This window comes from Dermacentor andersoni, chromosome 1 (assembly GCF_023375885.2).
Source record: "Dermacentor andersoni chromosome 1, qqDerAnde1_hic_scaffold, whole genome shotgun sequence".
In the NCBI taxonomy this organism is placed as follows: domain Eukaryota; kingdom Metazoa; phylum Arthropoda; class Arachnida; order Ixodida; family Ixodidae; genus Dermacentor; species Dermacentor andersoni.
The window spans coordinates 331,711,636-331,733,552 of NC_092814.1; the positions used below are offsets into that span (position 1 = coordinate 331,711,636).

The window sequence follows — 21,917 nt, forward strand, 5'->3', positions numbered from 1 at the left end:
CGCTAAAACTGGCTGACTTAGTGTTTTCGTCAGCGGCTGCGTTGCCTTTTATACCTTTGTGTCGAGGTACCCAGCATAAGACAATCATTTGGTTGCACATATATGCGGAGCACAACAAGCTGTACAGTTTATTAAAAATTGAGTTCTTGTGTTTTCAATAACTAATTAAGGCTATCACGACACTTAATGAGTCTGTGAAGACAATAGCCTTAGCAACATTTGCGAGCCTTATGCGTTGAATAGCCGAAAGTATACCGCATGCTTCCGCTGTAGAGATACTGGTGTGTGGGTTTAACGCCCCAGATGTTGAAAATGAGGGTCCCAGAGCTGCGTAAGCAACACCAGCCCAGGAGACTTCTTCTAAGCATCTGTATAAAATTCATCACAGGAGCACTCCTCCTTAAGTTCAAGAAAATGAGAATGTATGTGTGCCTCCGGTGCTCGTTTTGATAGTTTTAAGAAAGAGATGTCACATTGGATAATCTGCCATTCCCAAGGCGGTGTGAAGGAGCCATTAGGACATTCTCTAAAAGAGGGACCCGTTTTTTCTGAGAGTGCTTCCAACCGGAGGAACAGAGGAGGCCTAGTGGCTGGGCGGTTACAAAACAGCCTAGCAGTGGATAAGTCGCGAATAGTAACATGACATGGATGCTTAATATCTGATTTAACTTTCAGGGTGTAGGAGAAAGTTAAATATGTCCTTCGGTAGTATAATGACCATTCGTTAGATTCGACATACACGCTTTGCACAGGGCTAGTCCTAAAGGCACCTGCAGCAAGGCGGATGCCTAAGTGGTAAATAGGATCTAGCATTTTCAGTGCACTAGGTCTAGCAAAATTATAGACTGTTGCTCCGTAGCCAAGGCGTGTTACTATTAGACTTTTGTACAACTTTATAAGGCATAGCCTGTCACTTCCCCAAGATGTGCGTGACAAGAGCTTCAGCAGATTCATAGTCTTGAGGCACTTTGCCTTAAAATACTTCAGGTGTGATACAAAACATAGCTTACTGCCTAAAAGGATCCCTAGAAATTTGTGTTCACGGCTCACAGATGGCCATTCTCCATTGAGACCTATTGTGGGGTCCGCCAGTATACCTCTCTTGCTAGAGAACAGGACGCACATACTTTTTTTTGAGGGTTTAGTTTAAAACCGTTTTCGTCCGCCCACTTAGACAATTTATGCAAAGATGTACTTGTTGCTCACAGATACACAGCACTGCTACAAGCAGGAGGGTCCAACTCTCATGTGCTCAGGTATGTGGCGTCGCAACACACCAAGCGCCTGCTGACGTAGACACACCAGCCCACCCCTGCGGGGGCCACGTCAGTGTTGATGAGTTCTGAGATGTAGATGTGACGTTACTGTAAAGGGGCCTAAAAATATTACTGTGAAGTACGTAAAATCTACATTAAATAAGATGATGCCAATGACTAATGGCATGTACTATGAACATGAAAATACAGTGCAAAAGAATGATGTGATATACAAAATATGTCAGATGAAAAAAATTGGCTAGAAACACTACTGCCTAACCAGAGCCCTTGAAACACTAGGGCCTGGAGGCATGTGCTATACTAAACACTATTGCAGCAGCATCCTCTAGCAAGAGGATGTGCTACAAATTTATCAGGCTAATTACATGTAAACAATGTCATTCACGAAACTTAGGACTGCTTTAGTATTAAAAAGTGGTTCTTCACCAAGAAACATAATGGGATAGAGAGGGACATGATAGTGGTATGCCAGAGGAAAATGTTTCCTTCTCTCTAATTTGGCTTCCCGACACTCGAGAAGGATATGGAGGACAGTCAGCCTCTCACCACATTTACCACATATTGGTGGTTCATCACCAGTCGGCAAAAAACTGCGGGTGCCATATGTGTGTCCTATTCTGAGACGACAGAATAGGACATCAGTTCGTTGTGTTTTCGTTGCGGAGGGCCAGAAACTTTACTGTGGCTTTAGTGAAGCTTATTATTTGTTTCAGCGTCCCACAAGCGTTGCCAGTGGCTTCGCATATCTTTCGTAAAAAAAGGGTTTCTGGTCTGTCGCAGGGACAGGAATAGCTTGGAATGTAATTAATGCAGCTATTTGGTCTGCCAGTACATTGCCCTTGTTGCTCCTATGGCCAGGCACCCAGCATACAATGACACGCTGGTTAGATATATAGGCTTTACACAGAATGAGAACGGAATAGAGCTCATTAACTACAGGCCTTTTGTGTTTATAGAGTGACATCGATGCTTATACGATGCTTAGGGAGTCTGTAAAAATAATTGCTTTCTGAAGTTTTGATTTCCTTATATGCTTCACAGTTGAGCCGTAAAGATACTTGTTTCCGGGTGCAGTACACCGGATTCCAAAAAGACACCTCGGTATGAGACTTAGAAGAGTCTGTGTAAAACTCTGTGCAGAAGTACTTCAGCCAGAGTTCGAGGAATTGCATTTTAATATGTGCCTTTGGCTAGTGTTTAGTGACCTCTACGAACGACGTGCCGCACTATGAGCTGCCCCTGCCACAGCAGTAACAGTTTCACTGGAGCAAAAGGACAATGTTCAAGCACTGGAATACCCATTTCCTCGCTAAGGTTCCCGACACACAAAGAACGGCTTTCTGGCTGCAGGTCTGTTATGGAAAAGTTTATCGTTTATGGCTGAATAATAAAGGCGTTCAATGCTCACGTGTATTAAAAGAAAATATGTAAAACTACTATATGACAGCTGCATGAAGTGACCACTGATTCGACTATGAGAGGCTCTGGATCGGACTTGTCCTGAAAGCACCAGTCACGAGACGGATACCCAGGCGGTGAATGGGGTCCAAGATTTTTAATGCACTAGGCGTTGCTGAATTATAAATTATAGCTTCATAATCGAGGTGTGAACGGACAAGACTGTTATAGAAGTTCAGGAGACACTTTCGATCACTACCCCATGTTGTGCGTGAAAGACGATCTAGGAGTTTCATTGTTTTCAGGCATTTAGCCTTCAAGTATTTGATACGCAGGATAAGTGTCAGTTTTGAGTACAGTATTATGCTGAGAAACTTGGGCTCTCTGCTTACAGGTAATGTGCTGCCAGAGAGCTCAATAGCAGCATCTGACACTATTCCTCTCTTATTTGTGAAAAGGACACGTGTGCTTTTCTGTGCGCTCAACCTGAAATCGTTTTCATCAGCTCATTTAGACACGTTATTTAACCCTTTACTGCACCTTGTTGCATTTATGCAACATTCCGATGAATGGCGTTAAAAACAGAAGCAAAGTCAGTTTGGAGCTGCCTGTACACGTTGCATTTCCGCAACATTCGTCTAAAAATACGGCGCCCTGTGCTGTCATCTGTGCTCATCCTTCGCATCTTCTAGCAAAACAAACGTGGCGGAAGCTGCACGCGCCCGCGAGCAGTGATACAGGCAAGTTTTGCCAATTGTAAATGCATTTCTCCATAAGACAAAGCGCAAAAAAAAAAAAAAATCCTTACGCTAAGCTCCACATCATGCTGACTCTGTAGATTCAAAAAAACTTTGTTATCTCGGAATAGTTTGTTCCTGGCGACGGAATGTTGCTATGTTGCACAAATGCAACAACGTGTACATGGTTTACTTCGGAAAAGTGAAATGGCTCCCAAACACTTTTATGTCCGAGCAATTCCTCCTGACAGTGAAAGCAGCGACCTTTCCAGTGACGACAAACAAGAGGGTAAGTCCGTCTCGATTCTATATGTGCGCAAGCTGTCTACTGACCGAATTTCCTTTTTTTTTTTTCTAAAGAATGCGATGCATCCGCACGCTGCCGTGTCCTGTCGTCACGGGCAAAACCTTACGTCTGTGCTTCTATGTTCTAAATTTTGACAATAACGCAAAAACACTGCATTGTTTCCTGGCTGCACAGGGATCTGCATGACATACTGCACGAAGTGTGGGAACCACCTGTGCTGCACAAACAAAAACCATTGCTTCTTTTTGTTCCACACTAAAACATACGTGCACAAATGATCGTCACGTGCAAATAAACATCCGAGTATGAATCACACTAAACCCTATCTTTCATTTTCAACTTCTTTATTTGCACATTGTTGCAAATATGCAACATACCCTTTCTCTGCAAATTCAAACCACAGAAATTCGCTAAAGTTAGTTTCCATGGGAGTGCAGCTACTTTTATGCTTCCATACAACTCCACGAATAATATTTTTTTGAAACAAAAAATTGTGCAGTAAAGGGTTAAGCCATGCTGGACACGTCATTCGCAGATAGTAAGGTTGCACGATTTAAAAGCAATCTGCACGCCATCTACATATACAGAGTAGAACATTGTTCGTGGGATAGCTGTGTGCAGAAAATTTTCACAATAAACAGTTACAGCTAAGCACACTGCCTTGCGGGACACCAGTTTCCTGGGTGAAAGACCTCGACAAGGCCTGACCAACCCTTACACGAAAGGTGGGGTTAGAAAGGCAACTTTAAATGGTACCATATTTGCACAATTATAATGCTTAGACTGTTTTAATAAAAAATGCATTCAAATCTGCATGTGTTACAATCTTAACTAATTCTTCTCAAAATGAAAAACGAAGCAGATTCTTACTTAAAGAAAGAACTCAACACAAGGTACACACACTGCCATCAAACAGACGTTTTTATTTGCCTTGGTTTGTGGTCACCATTTTCCAGTTTCCACCAACGGTTTGTCTGAAGCCAGCGAGGCTCTGAGATATTGCATGGTGCATGGAATGCCCTCCTGCTTACAATAGTTTCGCAAGCCTTCAGGAATTGTAACATTTCTAATGCATTAGATGAAACTGAAGACTTTCTGTAGTCAGTAGATAGAAAAAAAGGAGGTGTCGTCAGACTGTGATAGCAACTAGCCACTAAGGTTCAACTATGTGCGTGTCTGAGTGCCTCTGCATGTTCCATAAAATCGTTTCAACACAGTATGCGTCGACCAAGGCTGTGTTACTTGATGTGCCCAGTAGAATCGGCTCAAAGTTATTTTGGGGGATATTTGGATGGTAATGGAACTGCACATTACAATTGAGGGTGCGGCAAATCCTGCAAATATGGTACATAACATATTGCTGTGGACACCCATGGCAGAAAGGTCTTGGATAATACCAAAGCGTCATGTGGTGTCACATGCTTTCTCCAAGCCGGAATCATACCAAGTCATAAGGAGAGAAAAAAACTGTACGAAGGCATCCCTTATATTTGCCTCAATGCAGACAAGATGGTCTGTAGTCAACCTACCTACCTTCTTAGAAACCGCACTGGTACGGATCTAGTATTTCGTTGCTTTCTAGGAGATAGAATAGACGCCGGTTTATCATCTTTCTAATCAGCTTGCAAAGACAGCTTGTCAAAGCAATAAGTCTAGCTGCTAGTCAAGGACGGGTCCTTGCCTTGTTTCAGTATGGGTATATAGCTTCTTTCCAAGAAGATGGAATGTACTCAGCAGCCCACATGGCATTAAAAAGAGAGGAGGTCCTTTTTTTTTGCTTCAGGGCGTAGCTGCTCGATTGTTTCATATGTGATACGGTCACTGCCTGGTGCCGAGCTGTTGCAACAAGGGAGCGAAGTTTTAAATTCAGTTAAACTAAATGGGCCGTTGTAATCTTCATTTCGTGCAGATTTCCTACCAAGGGGCTGTCGCGCTGAGCGTTCTTTGAACCTCAGGAATTTTTTTGTGTAATGGGATGCACTAGAGATATATTCAAAGTATTCACCCAGGCAATCTGCCTGGTCTTCCAAGCTATCTCCTTGGGTACTTACTAAGAGAAGGGGGTTCAACTCCCGGCCTTTTAATTTATTCACCCTATTCCATACTTTCACCTTGTCTGTGTACGAATTTATATCAGATGTACCTCTCCCAACTTTCTCTTTGCACATCAGCATGTCATTCTGCCTTTTAATTTAACCTGTTTGAAATTAATAAAGTTTTTGGCAGTAGGAGAATCGGGAAGCAATCTTCAAGCTTTGTTTTTATTTTTGCACACTTTCTGACATTCATTGTTCCACCATGGGATGCGACGCTTACTCTCCAGTTTATTAGTTTGTTTAACCCTTTCAATGCCGAGTTCTTTCCCCACCGCTGCACACTCCCTGCCAGGTTTTCGTTTTTACGTTAGTTTCTTGAAAATCTTATTCTAGTAACACACTACAATGCTCTGAAGGTCATGTAAACATTTTTATTCAGGATTATCTTATAGGTATTCGTTTTACTGAATACAAGAAATTTGCACTTAACTAATTAGCGACTATTATCTGCTAATTAGGATGTCCAGGTGTTTAGAAAACTTTTTTGGTGTGGTATTCTTCAAAACAAGGCACCACACAAAGCGGCACCTGGCAGCTAGAACACAGATAGCGAGACTCTTTTCGTTGCTTTGGTCGATGCTGTGTGTTAGCACAGACGCAGCAGACTCGTGTTGGGTTCTGCTTCGCGGTAGTCGGTGGTATTAGAGACAGGAAGTGGCGCGCTGTCAGCCATGTTGATCTTCACCCTTCGACGGGCGTCCTCACTTTGGCTTCGAGTTTCCTTCATGGTACTTCTTGATTAGCTGGCGGACAAGTTCAAGTCGAAAGTCTGCCATGCTTCTTTTTTTACCAGAGGCTGTAATTTGCAGTATATTGCTGTTGAGGATGGTAATGTCCAAGAGGTGAAAGAAGTACTTCTTGTACCACTTCACGCACTTCCTTGTGACTGTGCCGGTCACGGTCACAACCATGTCTACCTTATCTACAGCACCCATGCATAAGTTGTACTTGGAGACGCACAGGGGAATCTTTCTGCTCTCGCCCATCTTCCTGTCCACCTCCCCGGACTCTACCATGCCACTCTTATGCTTCGTTGTGAGCATGAGCACTTAACATTTGTGTTTCCAGCGGACGAAGAGAAGCTGATCTTTGCACATCTCGCTGGTTTCCCCTTCTTCCAGTCTTTTCTCGTCGCGTGGGATACCCTTCCTGTTCTTCCGGACTGTACCGCAAGCATTGGTCTTCTTTTCGAAAAGGTAGGTGAAGAGGGCGGGACTGGTGTACCAATTGTCAACCCAGAGGACGTGTCCTTTGCCCAGTAAAGTGATAACAACTGAGGCTCCATATCCCATCTATGAGTCATTGATCTCAGTTGAGGATCCGGTGTACAACACCATGTCCAGCACTACTCCTGTCTTCACATCACAGAGTATGAATGATTTCAGGCCGAATCTGCTTTGTTTGGATGGGATATATTGCTTGAATGCCAATCGCCCTTTGAAAAGAAGCAGGCTTTCGTCAATACAAAGATCCTGGTATGGAGATACACCCCTTGAAAGTTTTTCCGAAGCGTCAAGAGAACCGAGCGCACCTTGTACAGCCTGTCACCATGAATTTGATCTTCATTATTGGAGAAATGAAGAAACCTCAAAATGAGGAGAAAGCGGTTGCGACTCATCAACTTCGAGAATGCAGGTGTACTCAAGAGGGGATCCATAGACCAATACTGGGCAATGCTGCCTTTTCTTGCATGAGCCATGAGCATTACGACAGCAAGAAATAAATAAAACTCACATGGAGTTACATCTTTCCACTGGTGTATATGGGATCCGGGCACCGGTGTCAGCGCGGCATGTACTTGGCACTGGAAAATGTTCGTTTGATCCAAAATTGCTTCCACAATGTCCAGCGTAAACAAACTTTCAAAAATCTCGAGCTCACTGGATGCCGCTGTGATGTCATTGCAGATTCCTAAGTGAGATGGATCGAAAGCATGCTCCTGGGGCTTGAAGTCTTCTTCCAGCAGAAATCCCACTCACCAGGTTTCCTCCTCTTAAGCGGATTTCTCGGTGGTAGGGGCTCTTCATCACTGTCATCACTCGACAAGGCACTTAGATTGGCTGCTTCCTCGCTGTCACTGTCATCGGAGTCCGAATTCATAAGCAGTTCTTGAATTTCTTCATCCGTCAAAGCGCGGACACACGAGGAATGCTGCCTCGCCATGGCTGCTCTGCTGAGACGAAGATGAAGCGATGCGGACGTAGAAACATGCGCTCCACCTGCTGAAAAATCATCCTACAAGCTTTATGTTATTTATGTGGCATCTCCATAGATGGCGCGACATGCTTGCATCGTTTTGGTTTACCCGAGTATTATCGGGAGCGGCAGGGAGTGAGTTAAGAAGCCAAAACGAGCATACTCAGGAGAGGCAGGGGGTGTGCATGTGTGGTCGCCCGAGTTATCTCGGGAGTGGCAGTGAAAGGGTTAATACATGTCGCAGCAGCATAAATAATAAAACCTGTTACATATGCCTCAGCGTCGTCTACACTAAAAGCAGCAATATCACGTCCTATGTACCCGAGCTCTTGGAACAGTTCCCAGTTAGCAGAGTCCACGTTCCATCGAGGTAAATGTGGTAAGCATCTATCTTGCTTCGTTAAGTTTAACAAAATTTGCAAGTAGTCGCTACCGAAGGAGTTCTTGAGAATGGACCACTCCAGATACGGAATTAGTGTACTCGATATTATGCATAAGTCTATGGATAACTATGTGTTATGTGTAACGCTATAATATGTTGGCTCTTTCTTGCATAAATGCACCTGAAGAAAATTTTCTATCAGGTGTCCTCGCGCATCGCAAGGATAGTCGCCCCCACAGGGGGCTATGAGCGTTTACATCGATGAAGCTTTGAAACAATGAATTGGAAAGTTGATAGCAAGGGGGGATGTAGATCGAACTAATTGTGACTAGCTTACTGAACAGTACTGCTTGTACTACAACTGCCTCAAGGAAAGTTTGGAGGTTTAATTTCTAACAGGCAACACCTTTATCGACTGTTATGGCCATATCCCCTGACGAGGTGAATGCCTTGTCGGGGTCTTTATGGAAAGTGGCATATTGCCTTAGAATGTTGTGTGTTAACTTTAGGTGTGTTTCCTGGGCACACAGCCCCTTTGGACTGAATTTGCGGAGGAGGTCTTTTAATATCTGTGTGTCCATAAAGAAAAGAAAGTTACAGTGTTGAGAGTCTAGAGGAGAAAAATTAGCTAACAGGGCTCTTTGTCAGCCCCGTAATGCGAAATTTCTCTTTTTTTGGAGCGGTTGACAGATGGCTGCCGCTCCTTAGGCTCTTGTGGCACCATTTGGCTGGAAGATGTGCCCATCGCCTCCTCTGGGGCGTTGTACACCCGCCCTTTCGAGCGGTTTGTTCACCTCGAAGGCCTCGCCTTAGGAGACGAGACCCTGGGAGCCACGAACCCGGACATTGATAGCTCCTTCTGGGATGGCGAAGCTTCTCTGGCAGCAACTGCCAGGGGGACAGATGGCGTTGCCGCCAGCTCACTTCGTGCAGGCCGGACAGCCGCCGGAGGCTGTTGTGGCACTGCCCTCTAATGCACCACTTCAGCAAAGCTGTTCTTAAGCAGGTATAACACCCACCTGCGTGCCTCCTTAAACGATATGTTTTCCTTAACTTTGACTGTTACTATTTCCTTTGCTTTCTTCCAAGACGGGCAGGACTGCGAGTATGTGGTGTGGTCCCCATCACAGTTCACACAGCGTAGAGTTTTCACAATTTTCAGAGGAGTGTTCGTGAGCACTGCATTTTGCACAATTTTGGTGGCCTCGGCAGTTTTGTGAACTGTGGCCGAATCGCTGATGCTTAAAGCATCACAGAGGGTTTTGGACATCCGGTCTGATGCGGATCTTCACATACCCTGCCTTGATAGTGTTGGGAAGGATGCTTGAGCCATATTGCAAGTATTAGGTGCTTGGTATGGATCTCTTTTCTTTTTCGCCTCATTTTAATTTGCTTGACATTGATCACATTGTGATCATTCCATCCTTCTAGAAGTTCAGCTTCAGTCAACTCCATGAAATTATCATAAACAGTGCCCCGAATTGTGTTCATGCTACGGTCTGGGGTCACTGTCACTGGGAGTTCTCCGAATGACACTAGCTTAGGCAGATTTTCACACTGCTTCTTTTCACGGAGTTCCAGAAGGAGATCACCACTCACCATCTTTGATGCTCTATAGCCTGTGCCAAGAACTTCAGTAAGTGATTTGGCAACAACGAAAGGTGACATCATTTTCACTGTCTTTTCTCGTTTCTTGGAATGTATTAAGGCGCGCTCACACTAGCGGGAGACTTCCCGCAGCGGCACAGCGTCAACGTCGATGCTGCGTCGCAGCTGCTCGGAATGACGATCACACTGCGCGCGTCTTCTCGCTGCGGTTGTCTTGGAATGTAGAGAGAGGAGGCGTTGAGGGAGGACCCTAACGAGCAGAGAGAGAAGGGGATAGTCATGTGACACCAGATTTCCCACGTGGTCGTCTTGACAGTCTGCTAGCTCTCCTCGCGTCGCCCTTTTTGTCACGAGGATGGCTGGTGGCAAAGCAACCGTCGAGTGTCCCGCAGCACGCGCGCAGCCTCTGCCTCCGCCGACGGGGTCACTGAACTGGGACCGACGTCACGGTTCGCGGTCGGCCCCCATTGGCTGTTCTCGTCAGCGGCGCGGGAAAAATAGGTACCCGACCCATCGCTCTGCGGGACGGCACAGCAGCCTGTCTGCGGGAGAAAAACCGGTTTGTGCAGGAGGCGGCTCGCGGAAAACGTTCTGCATTGCCCGTTTTCCCGCCACTGTGAACGCGCCTTTACATCATAGCTTGGAAAGTCTTCTTTTCGCCGTCCAAAAAAACTGGAACACTCATTGGTGCACCCTCTTTTCTGAGAGTGATCAAGGAGTGGGGGGGAATGAGCTTTCCAGTAGTAACCTGGAGTTTTTAGCAGCGGTGCCAGCATGAAGCCCAACAAGTGGACGTGACAGGATTTGTGTTTAAACAAGCCCTGCCAATGCCAGCTAAACACAGGCACTATAACCAAATCTCTCATAAATAAGGGTGGCTATACCATACAAGGTTAACGCTTTCTGCCTGGAAAACCTGGAAGTAAAAGGAAGCCAGGAGACGACAGGAAAGATGGAAAGTAAGAGAAAGACGAAGATTAGAGAGGAGGATAGGAAAAGGCAACTACCGATTTCCCCGGGGTGGGTCAGTCCGGGGTGCCATCTACATGAAGCGGAGGCCAAAGTAGTGTGTTGCCTCCACCAGGGGGCCGTAACGGTCAAGCTCCTGGCATCGGCTCAACTCCCACAATCCCCTTATCCCCGGACACGGCTAGGTCGCGCACAGCTAGAAGCAGAAGGGTCCAACCCCCATGTGCTCAGGTACGTGGTGTTGAAACACAAAACGCCTGCTGACGCAGATGCCCCTGTGGGTTACCCTCTACATAGACAACTTCAAATAAATTTATACAATGCTATGAAAATGCACGGAAATATAAGTGGTAGTTTCTAAATCTGCTGTTACAGAGGTATCACACAGCCTAAAATGCCAGCATAAAAGCTGAATAACATTATAAAGTTAAGCTGTATTTCTAAATTATGTTTCTAGAATACTGAGTTCACTTATGAGGGGAGGCTGAGTAAGCCAGAAAAGAGATTAAAATGGACAAGTGGAAATGGCACCTTAAAGGGACACTTAAGTGAAAAATGATTTCTTCTGCATCAGTAAATTACCGTTCTACAACATCAAAAACACCACTCTTACAACGATAAGACGTTTGGTAAGCCAGAAAAAGCGCAAGAACGAAATATGGGTGGCGACGCCTACTTAAGTTCCCGCACCTGGGGGCTGTGACGTCTTGGATTTTGATGGCATCTTCTAGGGCCTACTAAATATATACAGTGGTAGACTGACTACATTGTGTTCTAAAGGAATAAAATATTAAACATGACAAGTTTCGGGAACCTTTATTCAGCCAACGCGGCCCAAATGTGAAAACATACTTTGGAATCCCTGACGTCACGCTGACGTACCGGCACTGGGGTTTCGGCGCGAAATTCAAATACTGATACTTGGAGCTTCATTTTCTCATCTAATAATCAAACTATTTTTTTGAAATGACTGCCTACAGGGTTCTCAAGCAATGCTTCATTAGTCTAAACTGAATTATTGTTTCGCTTTAGTGTCCCTTTACAGTACTCGCACCACCTTCCTGTGGCGCAAAGTTTGATAGCATCTGCTCAAGTCATCTAGTTCATAGAATATGTTGTCAATTTGCAAGTGTGCTTCTCAGCATTGCACATTTGCCCAACTAGTGATGGCATCAGTCACATTTAAAATGAAGACGAAATGCTAGCTGCAGATGCTGGGACCTGTTTCTTGTGCATGGTTTCGTCACAAAAGCCACACCTACATTTCCCATGTCATAAAAATAAAGCGAACTGTGCACATACACACCGACAACAAAAATGACTGCCACCACTGGCTTGGCACACGGCCTTGTAGGAAATCTAGGGGGGGGGGGGTATATCTGTAAGAGTCCACCTATTGGACTGTCCATCTCGGCCGCTGCTGATTGGATGCAGCTGTACGAGCAGCCTCAGCCAATCAGCAGAGGCCGAAATGGATAGTCCACTAGGTGGACTCCTACAGAATACTTCCCCTGGCCTCACAATTACAAAAAGGGTCAATTGTGTATAGATAAGGACTACATTGCATACTTAATGGATGAACTCAACCTACAAAGTTCTGACATCATTTATTTTTAAAGTCCATGTCATCACACTGATGTGCTGGCACTTCAGTTATGAGGCAAATTCCAGAAACGGGAGCGTGGCTTTCCATTTACCCTGCTAGTAATCAACTTTTTTTTCTCCATCAAAAATGTTATGAAAAAATATTCTAGGAGTTTAAACGAACTTAGTGTTCTGCTCTAGTGTCCATCTGAAGACCACACATACAAAACACAATTTGGACTGGGAACTAGTAAGTTCTAATATCATGCAAATTCACATCAACCATGATTCACATCAACCACCTAGTCTGGTATGCATACCTTGGTATCTGGCAACTTGGTACATGATAGGTATTTGATCAATTACCCATCACAGTATTGCTATGTTTGTGCTGGTACCTAACATGAACCAAGTGCAGATGTTTCAACTAAATCAATATAACTATATAATTGTAAATTAAATGCAACTTTTCAACTGCATGAATGCAGGGAAATGTACCCTCTGAAAAATGAAGAAAGAACCGAGGAGCAGCACAGAGGCAAACTATAAGCAAATTCAGCCAACTTTTTCAATATCCTGTGAGTACTAACTTGTGCTTCTGAGGGTCATCCTAATGCTCATTCACCACAAATAATTATAACATTATATTTATTCACAATTTTCTAAACCTTTACAGCAACAATTTAGACAATGCAATATAGTCAATCGGAACGGCTCTGGCGAGAATGGAAAACTGACCCACAATGTATGCATCCTTCACTTTCTATCGTGTAGCATTAAGACAGCTCCATACCCGAGACAGCACCAAATGTTAAAACAACACAAAATTCTGTCATGTCCTAACTGCTAAACTTGCATGCACAACTTCATGTCAACAAGCTCTACACAGCTGCACAACATGAAGTCCTGCATGCATTTTGGCTACTTGACATAGCAAACAAACAAGTTGCAAACAGTAACAAACATCCTTAAAAATGCCTCATGCAGCACATTACAAAAACCTAGAGGACCACTGTGTGGCCTTCTGAAACAAGTCAGCTCACATGCTTTGCAACTGTGCAAGCTACACTAAGAGTATATCAGCCAAATCGTGTACACAGGTCCTAATATTTCTTGAACACACAAGATATACTATTAAAATAGAGGCAAAATACTTTTTTTCTTTCTCCTGCAGAACTACACTCGAAAGCTACGTTTACACCTGCCATTCTCGCGTAATAAGGTGAACTTGCAACCCTGATCAAACACAGCCATGCATATCATCTCCCCAATACTAGCATGTCACACACACTGTTAGGCTTGCTCACCTCCCTTCCCTCTCTAGACACGATAGGCATGCACACCTCTTGCAGCTCTGATGTCACAATATACAAATTAAATATGTCTCATCTTAAATTCTGTCGTCCCTTCTTAAACACCCACATTGACCTAGTTTTACATGAATGCACATTCCACTTTAAAAGTAACAGCCTGACACAATGGCAAGGATAGCAACAAGTGCTTTATGACCAAGTCAGGTTAGGTTGAAGCTTTAGTGCTGGGCGACAGGCACTAAAATTTAAATAACCTGCGCCAGCAACAAAACAAAAAGACCTCGATACGCCGCAACTTTCATCAGCCGCCACCAGCAATGCTGAATAAATGAAACGCCTAGTTCACTACAACTAGTTCGAACGCCATAATTTCCTGCACACTGCTATACCTGCAAGCCAAAAACAAAGCTGAAGCAAGAAGAAAACACGTTGCGCGAAGCAGGGTCGGCAGAAAAAAAAAAAAAACGAGGGTTTCCTGCTACATGCCCCCACTGAGCTGCTTTTCAGCTGGCGTACGGCCAGATGTCTATCAGCTGAACACAACTCGACCGGGCAGGAGCTATTGGTCGAAATTTTCCGCTAGCGTCTACACAGCCTCGTTTTTTTTTAAAGAAGAGATACCAAGCAAAACAAGAAAAAGGCTTGCGAGCACACTGCTCGGCCTCGTGGAACTGCTTGCTGCACTGACGCGTATGGCGGCCTTTTATAATCGTTGTTCTTTTTGTTTTCTTTTCCCACCGTTAAAGGAACATAGATCGCGGGGAGCTAGGCCGCGGTGGCCTTGACATTGTTTCCTTCGTTTGTAGCGGGCACTTAAAAAAAGAAAAGAATTAAGAAAATAATCGCTAGTTGCGTATCGGGCAAAATTTTTATCTCGCAGCCAGTGCAATGGAACTGTCCGCCCGCTGCACTCCTTCGGCACATTTCAATCGTTGACTGACCGTCTCGCACCGAGAGCAATTATTCGTGTAACGAACCAATGTTAGGGCATCGCCGAACCCCGGGCACGTCAGAAAAATGTAAACGCCGAAGCCTGGCGAAGCGTATGGCAAACTGGATCGAAGCATGGGAAACTAAAAATTATGTGGTTTTACGAGCCAAAACTACGATTTGATTGAGGCACGCCGTAGTGGGGGACTCCGGAAATTTGGACCGCCTTGGGTTCTTTAACGTGCACGTAAATCTAAGTACACGGGTGTTTTCGCATTTCGACTCCAAAAGTCAGTACGAAAATGTGCACATGTAGTGCAAGACATGCTCGCATTTGGCCACTTTTCTGAAGTCTGCCGCGGTGAAGATCGCACGTATCACTTTCTCACGGAATGTCAGCTACGCTGCGAGATTACGTGATCGAACCGTTCAACCCCAATCGCCTTGTTTCACGTTTAGTGCATCTGACCGTGCTAGCAGCGTACGGCCAGATGGGGGCAAAAGCAACCTGCGACTTCAGGGCGAGGCTTCAGTGAAAGCCCGCAGGACACGAACAGACTACGCGCGAGCGCTCTCGACGTTGCGACACAGGCTGTTTTTTCGTCGCCTTGGTCGCAACCACGCAGGAATGAGGAGAGTGTTTTGCCAGGGCACGGTGGCAGCAAGCACCACGAGGCGTCCGCCTTCTTTCGAGTGTGATGAAACCGTATCATGAACGCCCTTAAGTAAAAAACGGAGCACGTACTATAAGCTCGGGTCTTGCGAAAACGCTCGCTGGCCACGCTGACGTGCACGGCCGGCAGCTCCCTATTAGCAAAACGAATAAAGAAAATCTATGCGCAGCAGCAATCACTAACAAAACAAAAATGTAATAGCGCGAAATGAAACGAACAGCAGGTGACGGTGACTCAGAGGCACGCACGTATACGAGATGTTCAGGAATGACTGCATTCGAAACGCTCGACGAACGGCTAGGCGTTATCGGCGTAGGAGCACAAAGTGTCAGAGGAAGCAAAAAGATTTAGCAGAAGAAAGGCGCCATTGACAATTTAGAGCAGATCTAGCAAGCGCGACGCATCATCGCGTTCGGGGGACGCCTTTCGTGACGTGACCTTCAAACTCACGGGAGAAGAGCCGCGCGCGGCACGAGACGGCAGGGCGACCACGTGCTCTCTCGGCGGCTCGCGGAAAGGAGTCGTCTTTCGAACTTTTTGACGCCTTCGTAGCGCGGCATACCGCTGTGTTTGGCGCGTCGTCATCGTCAACTCATCAAGCGAATGCACCACTTTTAGTGGCCGTACATGCGATGACGATTCCAAATTAGAGCATTTCCAGGCCTTCGGTCGTCTATATTTGGGGGATCAATAAACAAAAGAACTGCAGAGTCGTATCATATCACGCTGAAACTGAACAAAACGAGCAGCTACAATACTTCAAAACATGCAACGGCCAAGTTCATGTGCACTGTGCTGCTCGTTATGCAAAGTGCGTTGATATCTCAAAAAGCATTTGTGCAAAGATGGTAAGGTTACCTCCAGGCGTAGTGGAGAATATGGTACCCCCGGGCGTCGAGCTGTAGTCGTGGGGCAACTGACTTGCATCGTTGATGACAATCCGTCGCGTCGGTATGCTGCGGCTAGTGGCCACTTTGTGCTCAGGAGAGTGTGCAGACATGACTACGACAGCACGTTCGTGCAGGTACGATACGAACTGGTGGGGTTGTTCTTGGAGGTCTACAGCGTTCAACGTATGCGAGCGGTGCGTGGTGCGTCTCAAGCCTGTTCCAGTTCTCCACGAGCGCCCACAAATTCTCCGAGGCAGCAGTGGCGGCGCCGTCGACGTTTGCTTCAGGGCTTTTTCACCGCTCCGGCAGATGGCGACTGTGAACGGCCTATCAACTTTTCTCGGACCACCACAAGATGACCGCAAGGAAAGCTAGTGAGTGTGCATGGTAGTTGCGTAGTTGTGTCTGCTTTACGATTCGCCAGCGAGACCTCCCGGGCGCAGAATATTTAAACATTGCGCGCGAAGCAAAACGTTAAGCTAAATCCTTTAAATTCACTTCACTTTCGTTCTTTTTAACATCAACACACGTGTCGCGCAGTGTCACGCGACTGATAGCACGCGAGGAACGTTTGCAATTTTTTAAAGGGCGGAGATGTTTCAGGGCGGCAGCGAATCAATGCGAAAGAATGGGGAGGGATACGGGATAGTTAAGGTAATTGAATAAATAAATGTGCTGAAGCGCAAATGAAGGTGAGAAGCTGTAGCGCATCTCAATGACAGCTATGCAAACGAAGCTTTTATAACTACATCTACGACAGTACAAATACAGCTCGAGGACTTATGGGCCGTGTCTGCTGTGCCCGGGGCACAGCAAACGAAAGGTGCCCGAAATGTCTACGTTCACCCATGACGTCACGTCCGCTATAACCCATGATGTCACATCCGCTCATTTCCATGGCGGCCGTCTTACGGAGCCGGCTGCGCTGCGAAACGGTCCGTATTCCGTGCCCACTTAGAGCGTGAGTAATTCATCTTTCCACGCTATATGCGTGTAATAAAGGTTTGGGGCTGTGAGCAGTTTGATGCGTTACCATTAAGTACCTTGTGCGCATATTTTGCCTCCTGGCCGCGTCAAATTGCAGCCGGCATGTGGAATGGGCCGTGGCATATTATATGGAGCTGCTCATGTGAGTGGTATTGCCTCCGTCAGGATCGTCAGTGCGTGCACAGAACCATTCAGTAGTCTGGTTCAGGGAGGATGCGCGAAAGAACGAGGACGTAAGAAAACACTGGCATGACGAGCTGTTCCGTCAGATCGCGTTACATCGCGCTTTTTTTCTAAGACCATCTCGCTCGAGCGAGAGGATCTTAGAACAGCATTACTACTGCTTTTTTACAGCTTTGCTGCGGCTCATTTAATCGTCACCTGCATTCTTTTAATAATACAAATGACATCGCTGCGCGGAAGAGCGTCTCTTGAAGTTTCCAAACAAGAGCCAATGCCGCCGTGCCTGCTGCATACACGCTTGCCTTTCCTAACGCAGTTAAGACGCGGCACTAGCTCTGCTACTGCGTGATACAGGGTCACTGTGATAAGAAAATTAAAAAAGAACAAACGAAATTAAGGCAGAAAATGTCAAACGTTGCCAAGCGTGATAAACGGACCTGCCTCGCTAGATGAGTTGAAGAAATCGGGGTCCTGAAGTCAGCTTCGCCGCAGTAGACTAGTGTTACGCGCTGAAGCATGTCAGAACTGAAGAGTGACCGCTTTCACCGACATAAATAATATGTGTTCCTTAATGATGTACGCGTGCACCTGTCGTCTCCTGTTACATTACGCGCGCCGAGGCGCCTAAGTGTACTGGCCGGCCTTCAGCGCTATTTCGGACGTGGCTGTGATGCTTTGAACCGTTGGTTTGTCGACCTCGTAAGCCAGTTAATGTTTACACGGCCATTTTTTTCTGAGCTGTTGATTTCTTCCATAACAGCTACGTAATTTCGTAGTTTCCTGTTCAACTGCTTTGGTCATATGCGAGTCAAGGTTGTTCTCTTTAGCCGAGCGCAGTTTTCGAAAGCGAAACGACGCTTTTGCATCAGCATATAGTGCCGTCGCCCATTTACAACACAGTCAATCAATGTAATTTTGTATGTCACTGGGAAACCGCCGAACGCAGGGAACTCACTCGCATGCGGGGAACTGCATAACTAACCACGGTATTACCGTGCCTCTTGGGAAGCTGCTTTGCATCAAAGGCCGGGTACCCTTGCTATGATTCACCGCAAAATATTTTGTATGTCTAACCGCTTAACATATTTGTATTGCGGTGAAGCTAACCTTACGGAACCGAATTTCGCAACGCTTTTTAGACTCCTGCATCTCTACCAGCGACTACCAAACGCTGGTCGGTACGTCTCTTGGCAAAGGTCCAGGTAAATCTCCCCTGTTGGGAGTTGGGGGCACTCACGTATATGAAAACTGCCAAGGAAAGCAGTTGTCCTGATGAAGGCATGCTCCCGTGTCGAAACATTTGCACCAGCCTGTTCGACCACCGTTATCACCGCAACATAGTTGTGTGTTGCGGTGAAACATGCCGATATTGGGAAAGATTTACGTGAATCTGGAATGTATGGTTTCTGTCAGCGACGAACCTAATGTTCTACTCTCATCAAAGCAGATTTTCGTGGCAGGATGCATGATGTCTTGAGAACTTTTGTTGGCTAAAGCCATACGTGCCAGGTTAGTTCTTGTCACAATAATACGCTTTACCGCAATACACAAGAGGCCCCGCTGTAGGACACGCCCGCCGTAGTTAGCCAAAACCTTATGTGATGGTTCACTGCAAAACACCTCCTGTATTGCGGTGAATCGTAATAAAGCACATTTGTCAGTTTAGAATGTAAAGACCCTTGCCCTTCGCTTTTGTAATAATATGACTCAGTTTAATGAGAACATGTATTCACTGCTAAAAACATCCACATTGAAATGGAGATATGAACACTGTTGGCAGCTTGTGTGATGTTTTATCCCTTTACTTTTTTGTGTACCTGTCACGCTGCCATTATTAAATTTTCCTGTACTTCGTTAGGTGCTGGCGTACATAACATTACATCACAAAGAGCCACTGTGTAATTAGTGTTCAAGGACCAGTGTGATGGCTTTACTCAAGAAAGGTTTGGGTTATGTTGTTGTGAAGGTTTTTTTTTAGAGGTAGCTTTCTGAGAAGAAATCAGATGTCAGGAAATAGATCTCGTTGGCACAGTAATCTTGGCTGCCTTTTGCTCAAACGTGCCCTAGACATAATTGAGTGATTTGCACTTGCAACTGGACAGCAGCCGTAGCTTGGGAGACCAGTGATATGGCATATTTTATCAAACTAGGTGACACATAGCATTATCAGTCCGAATAGAGACCTGTTTAAATGTTTGTCACCTTTAACACCTAGATTTTCGACCATGAATTCAGAAAAATCTGTAGCACATTTAGAACCTAGATTTTAAATGCTGTATAAGTTGGCTTCTTGTTCACTGCAGCTGTGCTCGGCTTCTGTCCAAACGGGAGAGCACTTCTGCACAGCTTATTAGGGAATATTCTTATTTACATACCTTCTTTTTATTTATCTCGCCTACAATCACAATCAAATGTTTATGGCACATGAATGTGCTGTGCATGAATCTAACTTACAATGCCATGTTCAACAGCGCAGTGCATGTAGCTTGTGTTGGTTCATTCAAGCTAAGCATTGCTACAGCCTTTAAGTGTAGGTATCATGGTATGAGAGCAGAGAAATGGATATGCAAAGACAGTTGGGCACATTGAGACATCATCTTTGTTGTGTGTGAAAAGGTGACAGATACAAAATATGGGGAGAACACATGCACTTTCATATTTTCTCGCGCGCACAAAAAAAGCTGGAGGAATAAGGTTTCTTCACTGTGCCATAGAAACTATATGTTTGCTCTCAAGGGTAATTCTGATTCATTGGATATGTTCCTGTGCTGTGTTTATTTTCTTGAGTGTGCTTTAGTTTTTGCACGTTAATGTTTCAAACTCGTTTTTATTTTCACAGACTGAACATCCCACGTCTTGGTTTGACTTCCTGGTACAGGATACTTGCACTTACCATGGAGTGATGAAGCAAAGCAGTGTACTTTTATTAAATGTGCAGATTTTAGCAGTATAACAGCAGTTCATTAAAAAAACATGTGTGCTGAAAATAAAGTGTTCTTACCCACATTCCTCGTTGTCTATTTATTTATTTATTAATACTATCAACCCTCATAGAGGGTCATAACAGAGAGGACAATACAATTACATAAATCAAATATGGACAATGTCAATGTACGTAAAGTTGCTTAACACTTGTCAATTCACAGTTAATAAGATGTTCACTTGAATGCTGTTCAGCACACTTCTGACATTTATCAAAATACGTACAATGAATATCAAGTCGCACATATCACTTGGCACTTCAAAACTAAATCGAAAACTCCCATAAATATGCCTCAGCAGCATTTTCAAAGTCGGTGACATCTTTTAAGCTAACAATAGCGTTTGGCAATTGGTTCCACATTTCTATCGCATCCAGGAAAAATGAGTATCGATATGTATCACTGTTGGTGTGGTCCGGCTTTATGACATAGTCGTGGTTAGTTCGCGGGTATCTTTTGCCTGGAGCATGTAGATATTTGAGCTTATCAATCTTAAGTTGATCCTGCATTATTTGATAAAGCACCTTCAGCCTATATTTTTTCCTACGTACCTCAAGAAGATCGAAGTTGCAACGCTGTAACATAAGCGTGACCGATTCCTTCCTTCGGTATGTCGAACAAATAAAACACGCCGCCAGACTCTTTCCAACTTCCTCTTAAGCGTCACTTGATGGGGACTCCAAACAACGGCTGAATATTCCAGTATCATCCTAATGAAGGCGGTGTATGCAATAAGTTTTACATTACGCGATGCACGTTTCAGTTTTTTTTTTCTAAGAAAATATAACTTTTGATAGGCAGTCATGCAGACGTTATCTATATGTTGGTTCCATGTCAGTTTTGCTCGTATTCCTGTATTCTCATCAGCAAAACCACTTATATGGGGAACTGATCATGATAAGTGCTCATGAGCATTTTAAAGAACAGCCTTGAACCCTACTCATGCACTGGTAAAATGTATAGATGCAGTGAATTTGAAACAGAAGGCAAAATAGCAAACATGATGCAGTAGTTGTCAGACAATTATGTCAGCAATTTTTGCATAAAACAATTTACTTAGAGCATACTAGCACTACAAAGCACCCATCTTTCTTGTTAGGCATACATTACCACAAGCGCTTTAAATGTGGTCACAAGAGAGATGCTGGCTTTAATGAGGGACTATAGAGGTTAAAGGCAGCCATGAAAATGTATTAAGAAATAATGCAATGCATAGCATTTACTCAGTTCAGAGAGCTTCCAAAGTTGCCATAAGGCCTTGATAGCTGTGGATGAGGGAACAGTTGTAGTCCAATTGGAGTATGAGAAATGAACATTAAGATCGAAACAAGTAACCACTCGTAATGCAATTAAAAAATCTTGCTATACCTTTAAAAAGACAGTGAAATGAAATTAGTGTGACAAT

At 44.8% G+C, this 21,917-nt stretch overlaps 1 protein-coding gene and 1 long non-coding RNA gene across 3 annotated transcripts in view; one reads left to right on the top strand and one right to left on the bottom strand.

Annotated features, from left to right (window-relative positions):
• Thor (eukaryotic translation initiation factor 4E binding protein thor) overlaps positions 1-16,648 on the bottom strand; it is a 33,174-nt gene extending 16,526 nt beyond the window's left edge. The window contains exon 1 of one of the 2 annotated variants that reach the window (XM_050166913.3): positions 16,330-16,648. In XM_050166913.3, the coding sequence (XP_050022870.1) occupies positions 16,330-16,471 (142 nt within the window). In that variant the 5' untranslated portion in view covers positions 16,472-16,648. The remainder of the gene's footprint in view (positions 1-16,329) is intronic. The other variant, XM_050166912.3, reaches the window with a different exon arrangement.
• Positions 16,649-17,150: 502 nt separating this feature from the next.
• LOC140214242 (uncharacterized) lies at positions 17,151-20,537 on the top strand. The gene is made up of 2 exons (XR_011891197.1): positions 17,151-17,322; positions 20,371-20,537. It is a non-coding gene; the product is annotated as an uncharacterized lncRNA (long non-coding RNA).
• Positions 20,538-21,917: the final 1,380 nt, after the last annotated feature.